Source organism: Pteropus alecto, unplaced genomic scaffold, assembly GCF_000325575.1.
Source record: "Pteropus alecto unplaced genomic scaffold, ASM32557v1 scaffold111, whole genome shotgun sequence".
NCBI classification, from domain to species: domain Eukaryota; kingdom Metazoa; phylum Chordata; class Mammalia; order Chiroptera; family Pteropodidae; genus Pteropus; species Pteropus alecto.
This window is the reverse complement of record NW_006431915.1, coordinates 5,388,341-5,402,958: the sequence shown is the minus strand read 5'-3', so window position 1 is coordinate 5,402,958 and position 14,618 is coordinate 5,388,341. Positions and strand designations below refer to the sequence as shown.

Here is a 14,618-nt window from a genome sequence, read left to right as displayed (position 1 = left end):
TTCTATTTATTTGTGTCTTCAATTTTTTTTTTCAACGTCTTAGAATTTTCAATGTATAGATCTTTCACCTCCTTGGTTAAATTGATTCCTACTTTAATGTTTCGATGTTATCCTAAATGTGATAACTTTCTTTTTTCAAATATTTTGTTTTTAATGTATAGAAACACAACTGATTTCTGTATGTTGATTTTGTGTGCTGCAAATTTACTGAATTTGTTTATTAGTTCTGGCAGTTTTTTGGTGGAGTGATTAGGATTTTTTATATATAAGATTATCTGCAAACAAAGACAGTTCTACTTCTTCCTTTTCTATCTGAATGCCTCTTATTTCTTTTTATGACCTGATCACTCTGGCTAGGGCTTCCAGTACTATGCTGAATAGGAGTGGTGAGAGTGGTACCCTTGTCTTGTTCCTGATCTTAGAGTGAAATATTTCAACCTTTCACTGTTGAGTATGATGTTGATTTGGGGTTTCTCATAGATGGCCCATTCTTTGTTGAGGTATGTTCCTTCTATACCCAATTTGTTGAGCATTTTTATCATGAAAGGATATTGTATTTTGTCAAATGCTTTTTCTGCATTTATTGATATATTCATATAATTTTTATCTTTCATTCTCTTAATGTGGCATATCGCATTTTGCATATGTTGAACCATCCTTGCATCCTTTGGGATAAATTACACTTGATCATGGTGTATACTCCTTTTAACGTGCTGTTAAATTTGGTTTACTAATATTTTACTCAGAATTTTTGCATCTGTATTCATCAGGGATAGTGATCTGTAGTTTTTGGGGTTTTTTTTTTTTTCCTTGCAGTGTCCTTATCTGACTTTGGTTTCAGGATAATGATGGCCATAGTAACATAAATTTGGGAGTGTTCCCTCTTGTTCAATTTTTTGGAAGGGTTTGAGAAAGATTGGTGTTAGTTCTTCTATAAATGTTTGGTAGAATTAATATCTGTATCTATTTTGATGGCCTCTGGCTCTTGTAGGAATATGTCTCTATTCCTACAAGAATGGCCCAGTCTCTGGTGCCTTGCTGGTCTCTACCACAGGGCTGAGGATTCTGATGACAAAGAGAAAGAATCTTGCCAACTATCCGGTGTCCTGGTGAGTTTAAATTGCAACTTGAATCTTTTGGGGTTGTTACTGAAGGGGAAATGTAACTTCCTGGTTCATAGAGAGAGGTTCCAAAAGTTTTTCTGACTCCTTTTGATGGGCTAGCAGCAAATGTAAATGAGTCAGAAAGAAGTATATCACATTTCTCAAACAATGCATAAAGATTTGGGCATACACATGGAAGAGTTTTGGGAAAATAAAGGCTGAGCTTTATTTTTTCCTGCCTTCAACACTAGAAGTATCATTAGACTTAATCCTAAGCACTAGACCAGATTTTTCCATTTCTAGGTTTCCCTGCTGGGATGAATAAATAAACAGATGGAGTAAAAGCTTCAAAGTGAGACAAGAAGAATGTGGCAAAGGGGACTCTTGACTACAGAAGACTAGGGAAGAATGGGGTTGACTGAAATGGGAGAAAGGAGAGTTTGGGGTAAGAAAGCATTGCCAGAATGTCAAAGGGAGGCACCATATCTGACTCAAGGCTCTGGATCTCTGGCCAGCCCCATCAGAGACCAAAGGAGAGAGGAGCCAAAAGCAGAAGTAGAGAAAGCAGATGCCACACCAAGACTCTGGAAGATTTGGGGAGCATAAGAGCATGCTTTTTGAAATTAGAGTGGCTCAACTAGAGTGACTCAATGGATTCCTTTTTCACCAGAGTGGCCTCCCTTCTCTAGAATACTGGTCCAGAGAGCACTCCAGAGTTAGAAGGTAGTTTCCTCAGTGATGGCAGAGGAACATTCATAAGGCATTTAGCAGGTTTAATTGAAAATTGAAAAGTACAGGTCAAAGAGATGAAGAGAACATGGCAGATGTCTGTTGGGGTTCAGAGGTCTTATTCCATTACATCCGCAAGACACCCTCTTTAGATCTATCTGGGGAAATTTTGGGAAAAGCAGGGGAGCTTCAAGTCTTCTCAGTGAGACTGAATATGAAAAACAAGTCAGAGGCTGAACAAAGGGTCTTGTAGCTTTTTATGAATTAGCAACTTGAGGGAGTTCCTCTTTACTCATCTTAGTAACATTTTTTTTTCCCCATGCACAGAAGGAGTCACATTTATTAGTTCAAATACAGTACTCAACCCTTGCTAAACATGCAGTTCCAGGCCCGCTGACTAGTCAAGTCATTGCTGGTTCCAATGTACGTGATTATTAGCCCTATAATTTTAGTGCTTCTCATCTGTATTCAATCAGCTCCTACAGCAGATTTCAAGCTCTCTCTGCTGCTCCATGCCAATCCATGCATTCCCTTTCCCCATGCGAATTCTGTTGCTATTTCTCTGGGCTGCTGTTGCTGATTCCCCCCATCCTCTCTCTGGTCTGTTCTCAACATCAATCACTCTGCCCTGAACTCTGGGACATTGCCTTTCTAAGTTGCCTGTCCACACCTGAAGGCTCTTTCTACCATCAGAAAACACCATTACTTGAGAGGAGGGAGTGGTTTATAGTTTCCTCTGTTGGTGTATTATACTTATCAACAGAGTTGAATCAAGTTCTCATTTGGACTAGGACAGGAATGCAGGGGCGATGTTGCTGTAAATGATATGGTGACAATCGTGCTTTGTAGTCCTTCCACCACTAGGAAATTGTGTCCATATGATGAATCTGCCTTTGTAGGGTAAGTATATCCATTTTTTTAGGTTCTCCTCCTTATTGATTATACCATTTTCTTCTTTGTACTTATGATGGGTAAGCTCTGAAGGTTACTACACTACAGGGGTGTCCCTGACCAGTCCCTCCAGCTCCCTATGTTGTGGAAAGGAAGAAGGTAAGAGAATTAAGAATTCAATACACATTTTATAGATTCTTTTCTCTGGACCAAAATCCTAGAAAAGAGGTATATTAATACTTTTTTTAAAAAGCCAAAAGCATAGGGAATTTTTCCTACTTTTTATTGGGGACTCTGGAAGAAGAAAATCTTATAGGGATCTCTTATTCTGACAAGGGATGGCCACATTAGTGTAAAAATGGTGGCATGACATGATTGGGTAGTTAGCAGAGCTGAGTGGGTAGGTCTGAATTGCTCTTGGATTTTATATAACTTATAAGTGATTCAGAAGTTGCTTCAGGCCCCATGAGGGACAAGAGGGTTGAGTTGGAATTCATCGGGCCTTCCATAGTGGAGAGAGACAGGATGACCTAGCTTCAGAGCCTCTAGAGAGGGGTTTGACGAAGGATTTCACTGAGAGGCAGAAGGAGCCTCAAAGGGGCTGAGCCAGCCGGGGAGTTCCTCTGGGTTCTAACCAAGCCCAGAGATGAGATCATAAGTGCTGCAGCTATAGATTTCACTAGAGAAAGGGAGTTCCAGAGGATACCACTGCATAAATTCAGGTTCCCTTCTACCCTGCCATCTAGGAAAGGGGTGGAAGGAGGAACGGCAGGAAGAACCCTGACAGGAATTGATCTCCGAACGACTAATAATTACCTTAAATGAGACTCTCTTAAGATTAGCAATATTATTTTTTCTTCTTTTGTACAGAGGAGGTATAAATTAAACTAGATTAGATAAGTGTATTTTCTTGGATTTGAGTATTCATATGTAAATATTTTTCTCTCTATCTCTCTCTCCACACACACAAATAGAGAGATCATACACACATGCACACACACATACACACACATACACACAGATATAATTTATATATATTAATTTAACATTGGGTCTTGATCAAATATCAAATAAAACACAAGATAATGAAACTAGAATAATTCCAAGTAATTAAAAGGCATCAACATTTAGTTATTTTATCTCCTGAACTTTCTCATGTTATGTTTTATTTTGTTTTATCGATTATTATTTGTCCTAGACACCATCCTCAAACTCTCAGACACACCTTAACTCATTCTCCTGCTGTCCTGTCACATTCAAGCTCTTTCAGATATTATCATTTCTATCCCGGTAGGTCTCATACATCTATTCTAGTCTCTACACTAATTGCTGCTATTCTTTTCAGACCTTGATGACTTTTCTAGACTCCTGGAATTGCCTCCTAACTTCTTGCCATGTCTCTTAAATTTTTGACACCCAACATCTATTAATTTGATAAAGGATGTATCTGACCATAATCCCCTCTAAAGAAATTAAATGACTTCCCATTGATTGAAGAACATATTCAACCCGTTCAGGCTCTTCACTAGAGCCCACATTTCAAACCTTTCTTTTCACTCTCTACCTCATTCCCAGTCTCCATCATGCTCTAGTCTTGACAACTGACTTGCTGTTTTCTGAACACACTTCAACCTTTCCATCTCATTCTCATGTCTCCTGCTCCATTCCCTTAAAATCTTCCCCTCTTGTTTTCCTGTTTACTTTGTTTATGCTTCTGCCATAGAACATAGTCTGTGCCATAATATATATTGCTGATTGACTTTTTTTTCTGGATTGAAAATCCCTGGAAGGCAAGGACTACATAGTTAATTATCCCATTTGTTAATTAAATTTGCATCCTTTACCTAACACAATATCCTGAATCCAATACATAAATGCGTATAAGAGTTCTTTATAAACAAACAACAAAGTGTTATGTAGCTAGTAATCATTTTACAATTGTTAAACTGAGTTGAATTTACTTTTAAGATTCTCACCCATATTCTCTGGGGGAAATGATTTCCCATCAGTGGAAATTCTAGAATAACTGATATAATATCTCAAGACAATATAGGCAGATATTTCCCTGGAGAAGGCAGAAGGAACCTTGGTTTTGGAATCCTCTTTTTCCTTCACAGGCATGCCTCAGAAGGCCAGCCTTGTCCAACGCTTCCTTTATATCTCTCTGTGGTCTCTGTTCACCTCATATTAAAAATCACAAACATTACTAGAAATTTCCCTATCAGAGAAAATCAAAGAAGTGGCACTGTAATAAGAAATCACCAGGCTCTGGGAAGCTGGTCTTGGGCACAGGTTCTACCAGTGCTCGGCCTACGACCTGTGTGTGAGAACAAGCATCTCTCTTCTTACCTTTGGGCTGTAGGCATGCTGTGAATATAACATGACAGGCATTTCCTGCTACAGGGATTATTTTCATCTCTAGGATGAAATGTTCTCAAGCCTTTGGAACATTTAAATTTTAAAAATAAACCTTTATTACTCAACCCAAATATCCTAGAAATCCATGTGTCAGCTCTTTTTCTTGAAAACACCTGTAAGTCCTGCTATCACTTACAGGAAACAGGAAAATGAAAGACCACAAGGGAGAGAAGTATTCCTCAATAAAAATGCCCTCAAGAAATAGCCATAAAGAAATTGGCACGACCATTTTAAATACTTACCAGCTTACTCTGGAGAGTCGTGGGAAGTTTGATTAACCCAGAGAAAGAGAGAGAAAGAAGGGAAAAATTTGAGAGAGAAGAGGGAAAGAAGAGAAAAAGAAAGAAAAGAGGGAACAAAGGAAAGGAAGAAAGAAGGGAAAAAGGGAGGATGAAAGGAAGAAGAAAGGGAGGAAAAGAAGAGAAAGAAAAAGAGATAGAAATGGACTCCTGTAAGCTGTTACCCATCACTTGAGCAGGTATTTGAGAATTTAGTTTTTTGAGGAAACAAATCAGCAAAATCAATTATCTGGTCAACTTCTGGAGTGTCCCCATGGAGGAAGAAATAGCCCAAAGGGGACAAGACTGAGAGAAAAAAGAAAAAATGATTTCCCCCAATATGAGATGTTTTGGAATAGTGCCAACTCTTCTCTTCTGGAGCAATGAAATTATGAAAATCCATCCTACCTGCTATACTGATAGTGGCTGCGGCCTTTGCAGTACTGAATTTCTCTCCATGCTTATTAGTAGCTATGCATGTGTAGAGTCCTGGCTTGGTGATAAACAGCTGCAGTCTTGAGTCAATCACTCGGTCTTTCACACTTTCTTGAATGGACCCAGAAGAAACCTGGTGGAATAGGGAAGGGTGGGGGATGGGGGGGAAGATAGATTAGGTCAAAGATTTTATAATTTTCTGTGTGACTAGACTTGAAAGAAAAAGGATTAGGATGATGATCAAAAAACATGTGGTAGATTGCAAAATAGCCAAAAACTTCCCTCTGTATGCCCATAACCTTGACCTTGCAATGTTACCTTGTAGCTCTTACCTCAAGAAGTAGCATCTTTCTTCATGCTTTGAATCTAGATCGGCTTTGTGATATTATTTAGAAAGACAAAGAGACTTGTAAAGTTCTTGCATACCGTGGCTTGCTTTCTTGTTGCTCTTAGAACCTGTGACCTTCTGTGAACAAGCCAGAGCTAGCCTACTAGATGATGAGGCATAAATGGCCCAGTTGACCCACAGATTTGTGAGCATTTATGAATGGTTATTGTTTTAAGCCACCAACCTTTGGGATGGTTGTGATACAGCAATAGATAACTAACACAATATAGAAAAGGTATACTATATGGATCCTCCAAGATGTATTCTCTATGTTTTGAAGATAGAGACAGTCGAGAATGAGAGGTTGTATACTTTAGGACTTAATATTCATAACTCCTGTTCAGTTACTTACAAATGCACATCAGATAGACAGATGGTTATCAAGAAAAATGCCTGTAAAGCCAACTCTATTTCTGAGGTATAGCATACATCATGCCATACTGCTTAAATCAGAAAATCCAATGTCCTTGAGGCTATCAATGCAATATTAGCACACAATTAGCAGGTTAATATATGTAAGTTCTTATTTATTAGTCTTCATTCCAACTCTGTGGGAAAGACAGCTGCCAAGCACATTTTGTCATATTGCAGAGTTAGAATTTGTACCCCAGTTTGTCTGATCCCAAAGTCTGTGCTTTTAATCATCGTTCTAGTGCCTTCCCTAGTCCTACAAATGAGAATAAATGAAGAGTCATTAGAAAACAAGAACAGTAACAACAACCTCAACAAATCAGCCAACCAGGAACAAAACGAATGTCTGACTTCAGTGTCATTGTTATGGTGGTGGCATTTTAAAAATGCTGATTTGCTCTTTTATTCAGTACTATGCCCTCTTTCTAATAATTATTCTTTAATTATCATTGCTTATATGAGGGGGAAATGCCAGTTTGAGGACAATTTGAGTGGAATGACAACTAAGGAATCAGCCTTTGGTTTGCCTTACATTATCTCAAAGTAGTGGAGATGGGTTCATTGGTGACCTGGACAGAGGTCTCTCTGTCCAGTCAAAGGGAATGAGGCTGGGAATGAGAAATTTAGAGCTAGTTATTTTACTGTCTTGCCTGAAGGAGAATTTTCACAGTTAGACTAGCAAGAGGGAGGGAAGCCCTAGGATGAGATCAGTTTTCTTCCTTTTGCTGCCATGTGGCCGGCTGGCTGTGGAACCAAGTACTTCCTGGAACAATCAGGCAGTGAAACTGTGTCCAATTAGCTTCTTTGTCTCTTTATTCTCTACCTGCATTACTAATGTCCATCCTTGTGATAAAAACTGGCTTACCTGAACATCAATTTATCTTCATTGGGCAAACTTCCCAGGTCAGATCAAGTATTGTGGCATTTTCCCTAGATAAGGAGCCTGAACTCTATGAGAAATTGGTGAGGCAGAGAGAAAAATGTCTTTAAGAGACACATACTCAGTTGAGAATTCAAATAAAATTCATTACTATCATATTTATAGGAAGTACAACTTTTTATGAATTTGAGTGTCCAAGTTAGATCAAAAGGAAGGAGCAATTTGGAATACAATTTTGGACTCCTCCTGAATTTTAATACAAATCAACACTGAGGAAAAAAAGCTAAGGACCTCAAACTTCTATGTTCAGTTGCCATGCTGTATACCATAAAGATATTTTGTTTACAGATATCCCTTTCTAATTTGTAGAAGTGCAATCTGTACAACAGTTACCTTCCTCCTTTGCAAAATTAGTTCCCTCCCTCAAGAAGTATGCCTTGGAATCGACTCAGAAACAAGTAATCCCCCAGTGCTGAGCTAAACTCCCACTATTTTTATGTTTACACCTAAGAAAGTCATTCCTAAACACTTCCTCAAGGTCACTGAAAACATTCTTGGTAGGAAAGAGAAATGATTTTTAAACTGCCTGACCTTTCTCCTCCTGTACTTCACCCAGGGGTTGAAATAGTTCAGTGACTAGACCAACAAGTTACGAGGCTCATTGCTTGATTATGATGTGGCTCCTAAATGCTTTTCCTCCTGTTTCCAGAGGCCTTGCTCCATCTACTTTGTGACTCATGCACAGCAGGCCTTGTTAGTCATAGTTTGAATTTGTTTTTCTTCCTTCATGGATCATCCTGACCCAACAGTTTCGTATTTTTGGTGACCTAAAAATAAAAACAACCTTTTGCCCTCCATTTTGATCATTTCGTCTTTCAGGTTTAAATGATCAAAGAGATGAGTTCAGATTATTGCTGTGAGCTTTGACCAAGGTATGCATAGGTAAACTCTGCACTTAATTGGGGTGACTATATCTGGTATTTATAGTACTACGTTATTTTCTCCAAGTCCCCAGGCATACTGACCTGAAGGAGCTGGATAAACAGCTCACTGCTCTGTGTGTGGTGTTCTTTCTGAGATAGTGACCTCAAAAAGAGGCAAACAGGAAGGTCTATTAAATAGGTATAATAGTTCATATCTGAGATAACATGTGAAAACTTTTTGAAGGTGGCAAAGCAGTATAGACCTGTGGGATATTTTTTTATTTATCATTAATACATTAACAATGTTGTTTTGAGACAATCTACTCTGATGTATGGATATTCTTGTAACTTCATCTCGATTTAACCTTAGCATAGGAAGATCTTTGAAAGGTATTTGGGCCTCAATGGCCTTGTCTTGCAAATAGTTCCAGCAGGCTGGGTATACATCATAGAACTGTTAAAGTATGGCCCGGTAGGGTCCATATTCAGGGAGTTGTAATATTGTCTGTCTATGCATCATAGAAAAAGGGATACTAGACAGAAAATTTTCCATTGTTTCTGATCAGCATAACCATAAATATTGGCCTCTTTTGATCTGACCGCTAAAATATTCCACATAAAAATTGATATTCATAATTATTTTGCTTTATACAACTAGTTAGATGAGATGAATCCAAAGCTTATATACTTTAAACCTAAAATACTGCCTCTTAAAATTATGTGTAAAATATAGGTGAGCCTCCCTTTATGAAGATTCGAAAACACAATTCAAAAGAGATGATTTGGCTATTTATTTTATAAAATTCTTCTAACAAATTAAATGATTCAACTTATAAAATATTTTAGGAACTTTATTTATTGAACAAAGCAAGACAGCATGCAATTTTTCTACATTTTTAATTGAATGCCCCAAAATAGAGATATTATAGATATAACTCTAAATAAATCTGGTTAACAAAATACAAAGATATTTTCTTGTGGGAAAGCAAGCTCTGCTCTCTCCACCTCAAACTATTATTCCCAATGTTGCAAAACAAGAGGAATATTACTGCTCACACTGAAGTTCATCTAAGACTACAAATTTCATGAAAAATAAATGAAATTTCCCCAGGAAGAAAGCAGAACAATTCTTGATCACTTTGGGACACGTTGCTTGCCCTTCTCTCGTCCTCTGGCTCTAACTGTTTAGGGTGCAATTTATTGGTGTACTCACAGAGAGGAAGAAAAGGAGCGTCCGTATCATTTAGAGCAGCAGTCCCTGAAGCTTTTGGACCAGGGACCCATGCTCCTATGAGAATCTAATGCCTGATGATCTGAGGTGGAGCTGAGGCAGTGATGCTAGCGCTGGGGAGTGGCTGCAAATACAGATGAAGCTTTGCTGGCTCACTGCTCATCTCCTACTGTGCTACCTGGTTCCTGACAGGCCACAGACAGATACCTGTCTGTGGTCCAGTGGTTGGGAACCCCTGTTTTAGAGTGCCTGTTTTACTTGGTGCGTTAGTGAAGTTAGTTCATTGACTTGTAGTTAGTGAGGAGCCACAGTTCAAACTCTGTTTTATTCTGTGCCAAAGAGCATCCAGGTCCACATTCATCTTTGTCCAGGCCACCCAAAATGATATCAAGGCTGTGGGCTCTTTTCCATCCCCTTAAGAGACTTTCTGTTTTGCCACTTATACACCATGAAATGCCTGAAATTGTCTCCATTTCCTGTGATTTGCATGCGTCAGCATGGGCAAGTCATCTTAATTTTCGTTTGGACTTGGAGAATATCACTAACGCCAACACTTGGCTATAAGAGCAACACACTCTCTCTGACCCTAAGAACGACAGAGATACTTTTGCTTTCACTATTATTTTGTTGTATTCCTGTTTAGAATCTGAGGCAATGCATCTATTCTGCCTTCTGCTTTTTCTGAGCCACATCTTGAATGATTGAATTGGGGTCTCAATAAGACCAAAACTAACTCAAATCATCTGACTTTTTTATGGCTACTCCTCAACTCCGACAAAGAATAATCATGCATTGTCCAGTTCTAATCTCAAAGAGCCTTTGGAAAACACTGAATTCTTTGAAAAGCATATACTTTTTCTATATTACTGTTTTCACAGAGTAAGACAAATTAGTAAAGTCATATCATCAGCCCCCAGTTTTCTTAGGGCATAACTTTACACTATCTTGAAAGGCTTAGAACAACTACAACAGCTTCTGTGGAAGAGCCACTAACCATATTGCCCAATAAGACTCAAATTTCAAATGACGCTTCAGATTTAATTAAAGAGCTGAAGAAGAACAGGAACTGTGAGTTACTTTTTGTAACTCAACAAAATTAGAAAACTTTAGCTCTGATGTCATTTTGGAGGTCATCTTCTCCAGCGACCTGACATCTCTGTCATTGGAAATAAGAAAAAGTCGATGTCCGAGAGGTAAATGGACTCCCCTAAAATTACAATAGCTGAAGAGAGCATTTACAATTTAAGTCTTCTAGCTCCCCCACCTAATTCTTATTCTACCATCCTTGAAGTTACAAGCTTATAAAGTGACATTCATTAATTTATTTACTTTATTTTGAAGAGATGGATGGTAGACAATTAGACAAGATGAACCAATTTTAATAACAAATTATAAGAAAAGTAATGTTTCAAATATCGGAAAAGAAAAAGAACCCCTTCAGCAAAAACAAAAGAGAGCTATTGCAAGATGACAGTCTTCATTAGATGGGTGGCCTTAAAATTTGGCATCCTTCTCTTGGTTTACAACATCCATTCAAATTTCACATCCCGACACACTTTGTTTTACACGCCCTTCTCTCCCTTCCCCTTCTCCTATGTCTAGTGTCCTAGTTTCCCTTTTTCCCTTTCCTCTCCTTTTTCTCTCTTTCTTTTTTTCCCCTCATTTGGAACACTCCTTTGACTTTAAAAACGTCATCATTACTGTATTGTAATATGATAATATATGGACTCTACAGCCAAGATACCAGAAAGTTGCAGAGAGACTATGCTGGAAAACATGAAAAATACAAATATCTGACTAACCAAGGTTTGAGCTATTGAGCTATATTGAGAGCCATCCTCACTCCACACAAAGGACTGGTTTGAACATGCACTCCATCTCCTTAAGGCATGAAATAGGATGACTTAGAGAGTTGATATATGCCCTCTTCTGTGTATTAAAGGGTTCACTCAGTGGGCTTCAGATACTCAAACCCTGCACATTCAAAAGAAAGAACTGGCCCCTGACAGATAACCTCTTATTCTTTAGAATATCCTGCTTAATAAGCATATCTTTGTATACCTGAGACTTTGGGCCATTCCAAATAGTTTTTATTAACAATGTAAATTGTGATGAATATCTTTTTTGTTCACCAGGGACCCTGAGCCATGCTATATCAATTTGACCTTTGGAGGGCTGGAGACTAGCTAAAGTTAGGTGAGCCCTCAATGCCTATGTAATTGACCTCAGTAAAAACTCTGGACAATAAGGCTTGGGTGAGCTTCCCCGGTACACTAGTTTGTACCTATTGTCAAACATTGTTGCTGGGAGAATTAAGTGCTCTCCATGCATCTCCAATGGGAGAGGACAACTGATTACCCTTTACTGATTTTAGCCTGTACCTTTCATTGTAATAAACTATAATCACAAATATAACAGCTTTTCTGAGTTCTGTGGGTCTTTCTAGTAAATTATCGAACTTGAATGTGATCTTGTGGACCCTGACACTCCTGCAATTTGTTGAGACAGCAGACAAGTAATTCCCACCTGTAAAATATCCAGGTTACTTAGCAGCTTGAATAGAAGGAATAAAAAGCTCTGTTCAGTGGTCTGGATCCAAGAATTTGTAGATATAAAGGTTTTATAGATGATCTGAATTGGAGTCATCTTCAGTCCTTCCAAAAGGACCTTCAGAAAGACTTCCTATTGATTAACAAACTAGGAGATAAGAGGGAAATGGCTATCCTGACGAATATGCATCGTCTTAAACATTTCCTGATTTCTGAAGCATTATGAATGTGTCTGTGATCGAAAGAGTCAGTTTTAATTACTTGTCAGGCACAGGGTCATAATGTCAACTTATAGGAGTGTCAGTTAAATTAGAACTTTTCCACTCTAATTACTACTCCTCCCTTCTTCCTACCCCAAACCTGTAGGAGTCATAAGTAGCAGTTAGGAAGTGAGGGTAAGAATGAATGAGTTTGCGCTAAGGGGACAATCACAGAACTTCTATGGAAGGGCAGGTAGCACACCTGCAAGAGTCCTGGGAGTGGGAGCAAAGGAAAGGTCTCATCTGTGAATGCATGTGGAGGCTTTGGGTATTACTTAGGATTAAATGCTTGAAATGACTAAATTGGGACAGTGTTAGTGGTTTTAAATTACCTAAAAGTAACCAGAAAAATCACAAGGCCTGTTTGAGGCAGGCTTCAATGGTGGAAAAAGAATTTACCCTGCCGAATAATCTTAAAAGGGCAAAGAAAGTATTTAATAAGGTTGTATTATATGAAAATCATGCTTATTCAACATCTGAGTTAGAATAATAATCTTAGTCTACATGTTAAACTCTCCTTTTTCCATCTGAAATTCAAAAAGAAAAAAATCTAAAAGTATATATAATAAATCTGTAGAAAGATGGAAAGCAAATATAAAGGGCTAGAAAATTTCAGCAACTTTTGGAAGATACAAAAAGATGGTATTGATAGAGAAATGAATATCAACTAAGTAGCTAAAATCTAATACAAAATAAGAGGTTTACTGAGAGGAGAATGGATAAATTTTCCTTAGAGTCATGGAAAATTTCAAAGTTCAGATCACAGGGCTATAAGTAGGAATAGACTTTGAGAGATTCAATAGAGTTGTTGGAGAATTTGGGAGCTATAATATATGCATATAGCATGAGGCTGAGGCATCTGTCCATGGGCTCAAGCTTTAGTGGATTCCTGTGGTGCGCATTGGAGCTTGAGAAAAAGTCAACAGATTAAGTAGGGTTCCCTCTATTCCTCCACACAAATATGCAGAGCATAATGGTCAGATATTGTAATTTTAAAATGAATTCATTTAATAGAAATCAAAGTAGAAAGAATGTAGAGAGAAGAGAAGCAATAATTAAAGATACAGTAGACAAAAATGTCTTCGTATTTAAGAGACATTTGATCTCAAGTTCTTCACTTACAGTTCTATATCAAAGGAAAATATGTAAACTTGCCAACTGATTCTATAGGGCTGGCATAATGTTGTTAACAAAACCCAATCATGATAACCCACTAAAGGAATAGATCATTATTGAAAATAGATGCTATAATCCTAAATAAAACCACAGCAAGAAACAACACAATTAAACTTAAAAAGCAATGTATTCTAGAATGAAAGAATGGCTTAACATTAGGGAAATTTAGCAATTTAAAGTGAAAAGCTACATGTTCATCAAAAAATTTAAATCATTAATGACAGGGTATTTTATTGACTTTAAAATAGATTTATATTAAAAACACTTATTAAATTATGATTAAAAATAAATACTCTTGACCTCATGAAGAGTATCAGAAACTAGAAACTGAGTACAAACCAAACATAAATAGACAAGTAGTTAAAGTCTATAAAATAACATTGTAATAATAATTCATTATAGGTTTCTATTTCAGAATTTGGTAAGCTAAGTTATTCAGACCAACTCCCACACTAAAAAAAATTAAAGTTCTGGGAAAATATTTTTAACAGACAAAACAAAGTTAGAAGCTTTTATTTCCCCTTAGGTAATTTTTCAACCCCAGAAAATATTACCTTTTTTCCGACAGCTACATGAAGCAGGAGGATAGAGATCAAAAGTCAGGTTCTATAAAGGTGAGGAGTCTAATAAAAGATACAATAAACTGATATCTCAAAGAACTAGATATGAGGGAGATATCAGTGTGAACTACAAATGAAATAGCCCTCATAACGAATTGCAGACTGGATTAACATTATCTGAGATGTCCAAGAGGTTTCAAACCTTGAATTTTGTTTGAGGTTGTCTGAGATTAGTAGTAACTGCTGATCTCTAGCAGAAACAAACAAAAATTCTCTCTGGCGTAAAGTACCTTCACCTAGACCTCAAATTAATCTCTGACTTTTGTTTTTGTTTTTGTTTTTGTTTGGTTTTTTTTGGTACTAAACAACAAACAGTAGATAGTCAA

At 37.5% G+C, this 14,618-nt stretch overlaps 1 protein-coding gene across 6 annotated transcripts in view; it reads right to left on the bottom strand.

Moving 5' to 3' along the window:
- Positions 1-14,618, bottom strand: part of MUSK (muscle associated receptor tyrosine kinase) — an 83,103-nt gene that overhangs the window by 24,679 nt on the left and 43,806 nt on the right. For all 6 annotated transcript variants that reach the window (XM_006906093.1, XM_006906092.1, XM_006906094.1 and 3 more), the window contains one exon: positions 5,828-5,987. In XM_006906093.1, the coding sequence (XP_006906155.1) occupies positions 5,828-5,987 (160 nt within the window). The remainder of the gene's footprint in view (positions 1-5,827; positions 5,988-14,618) is intronic.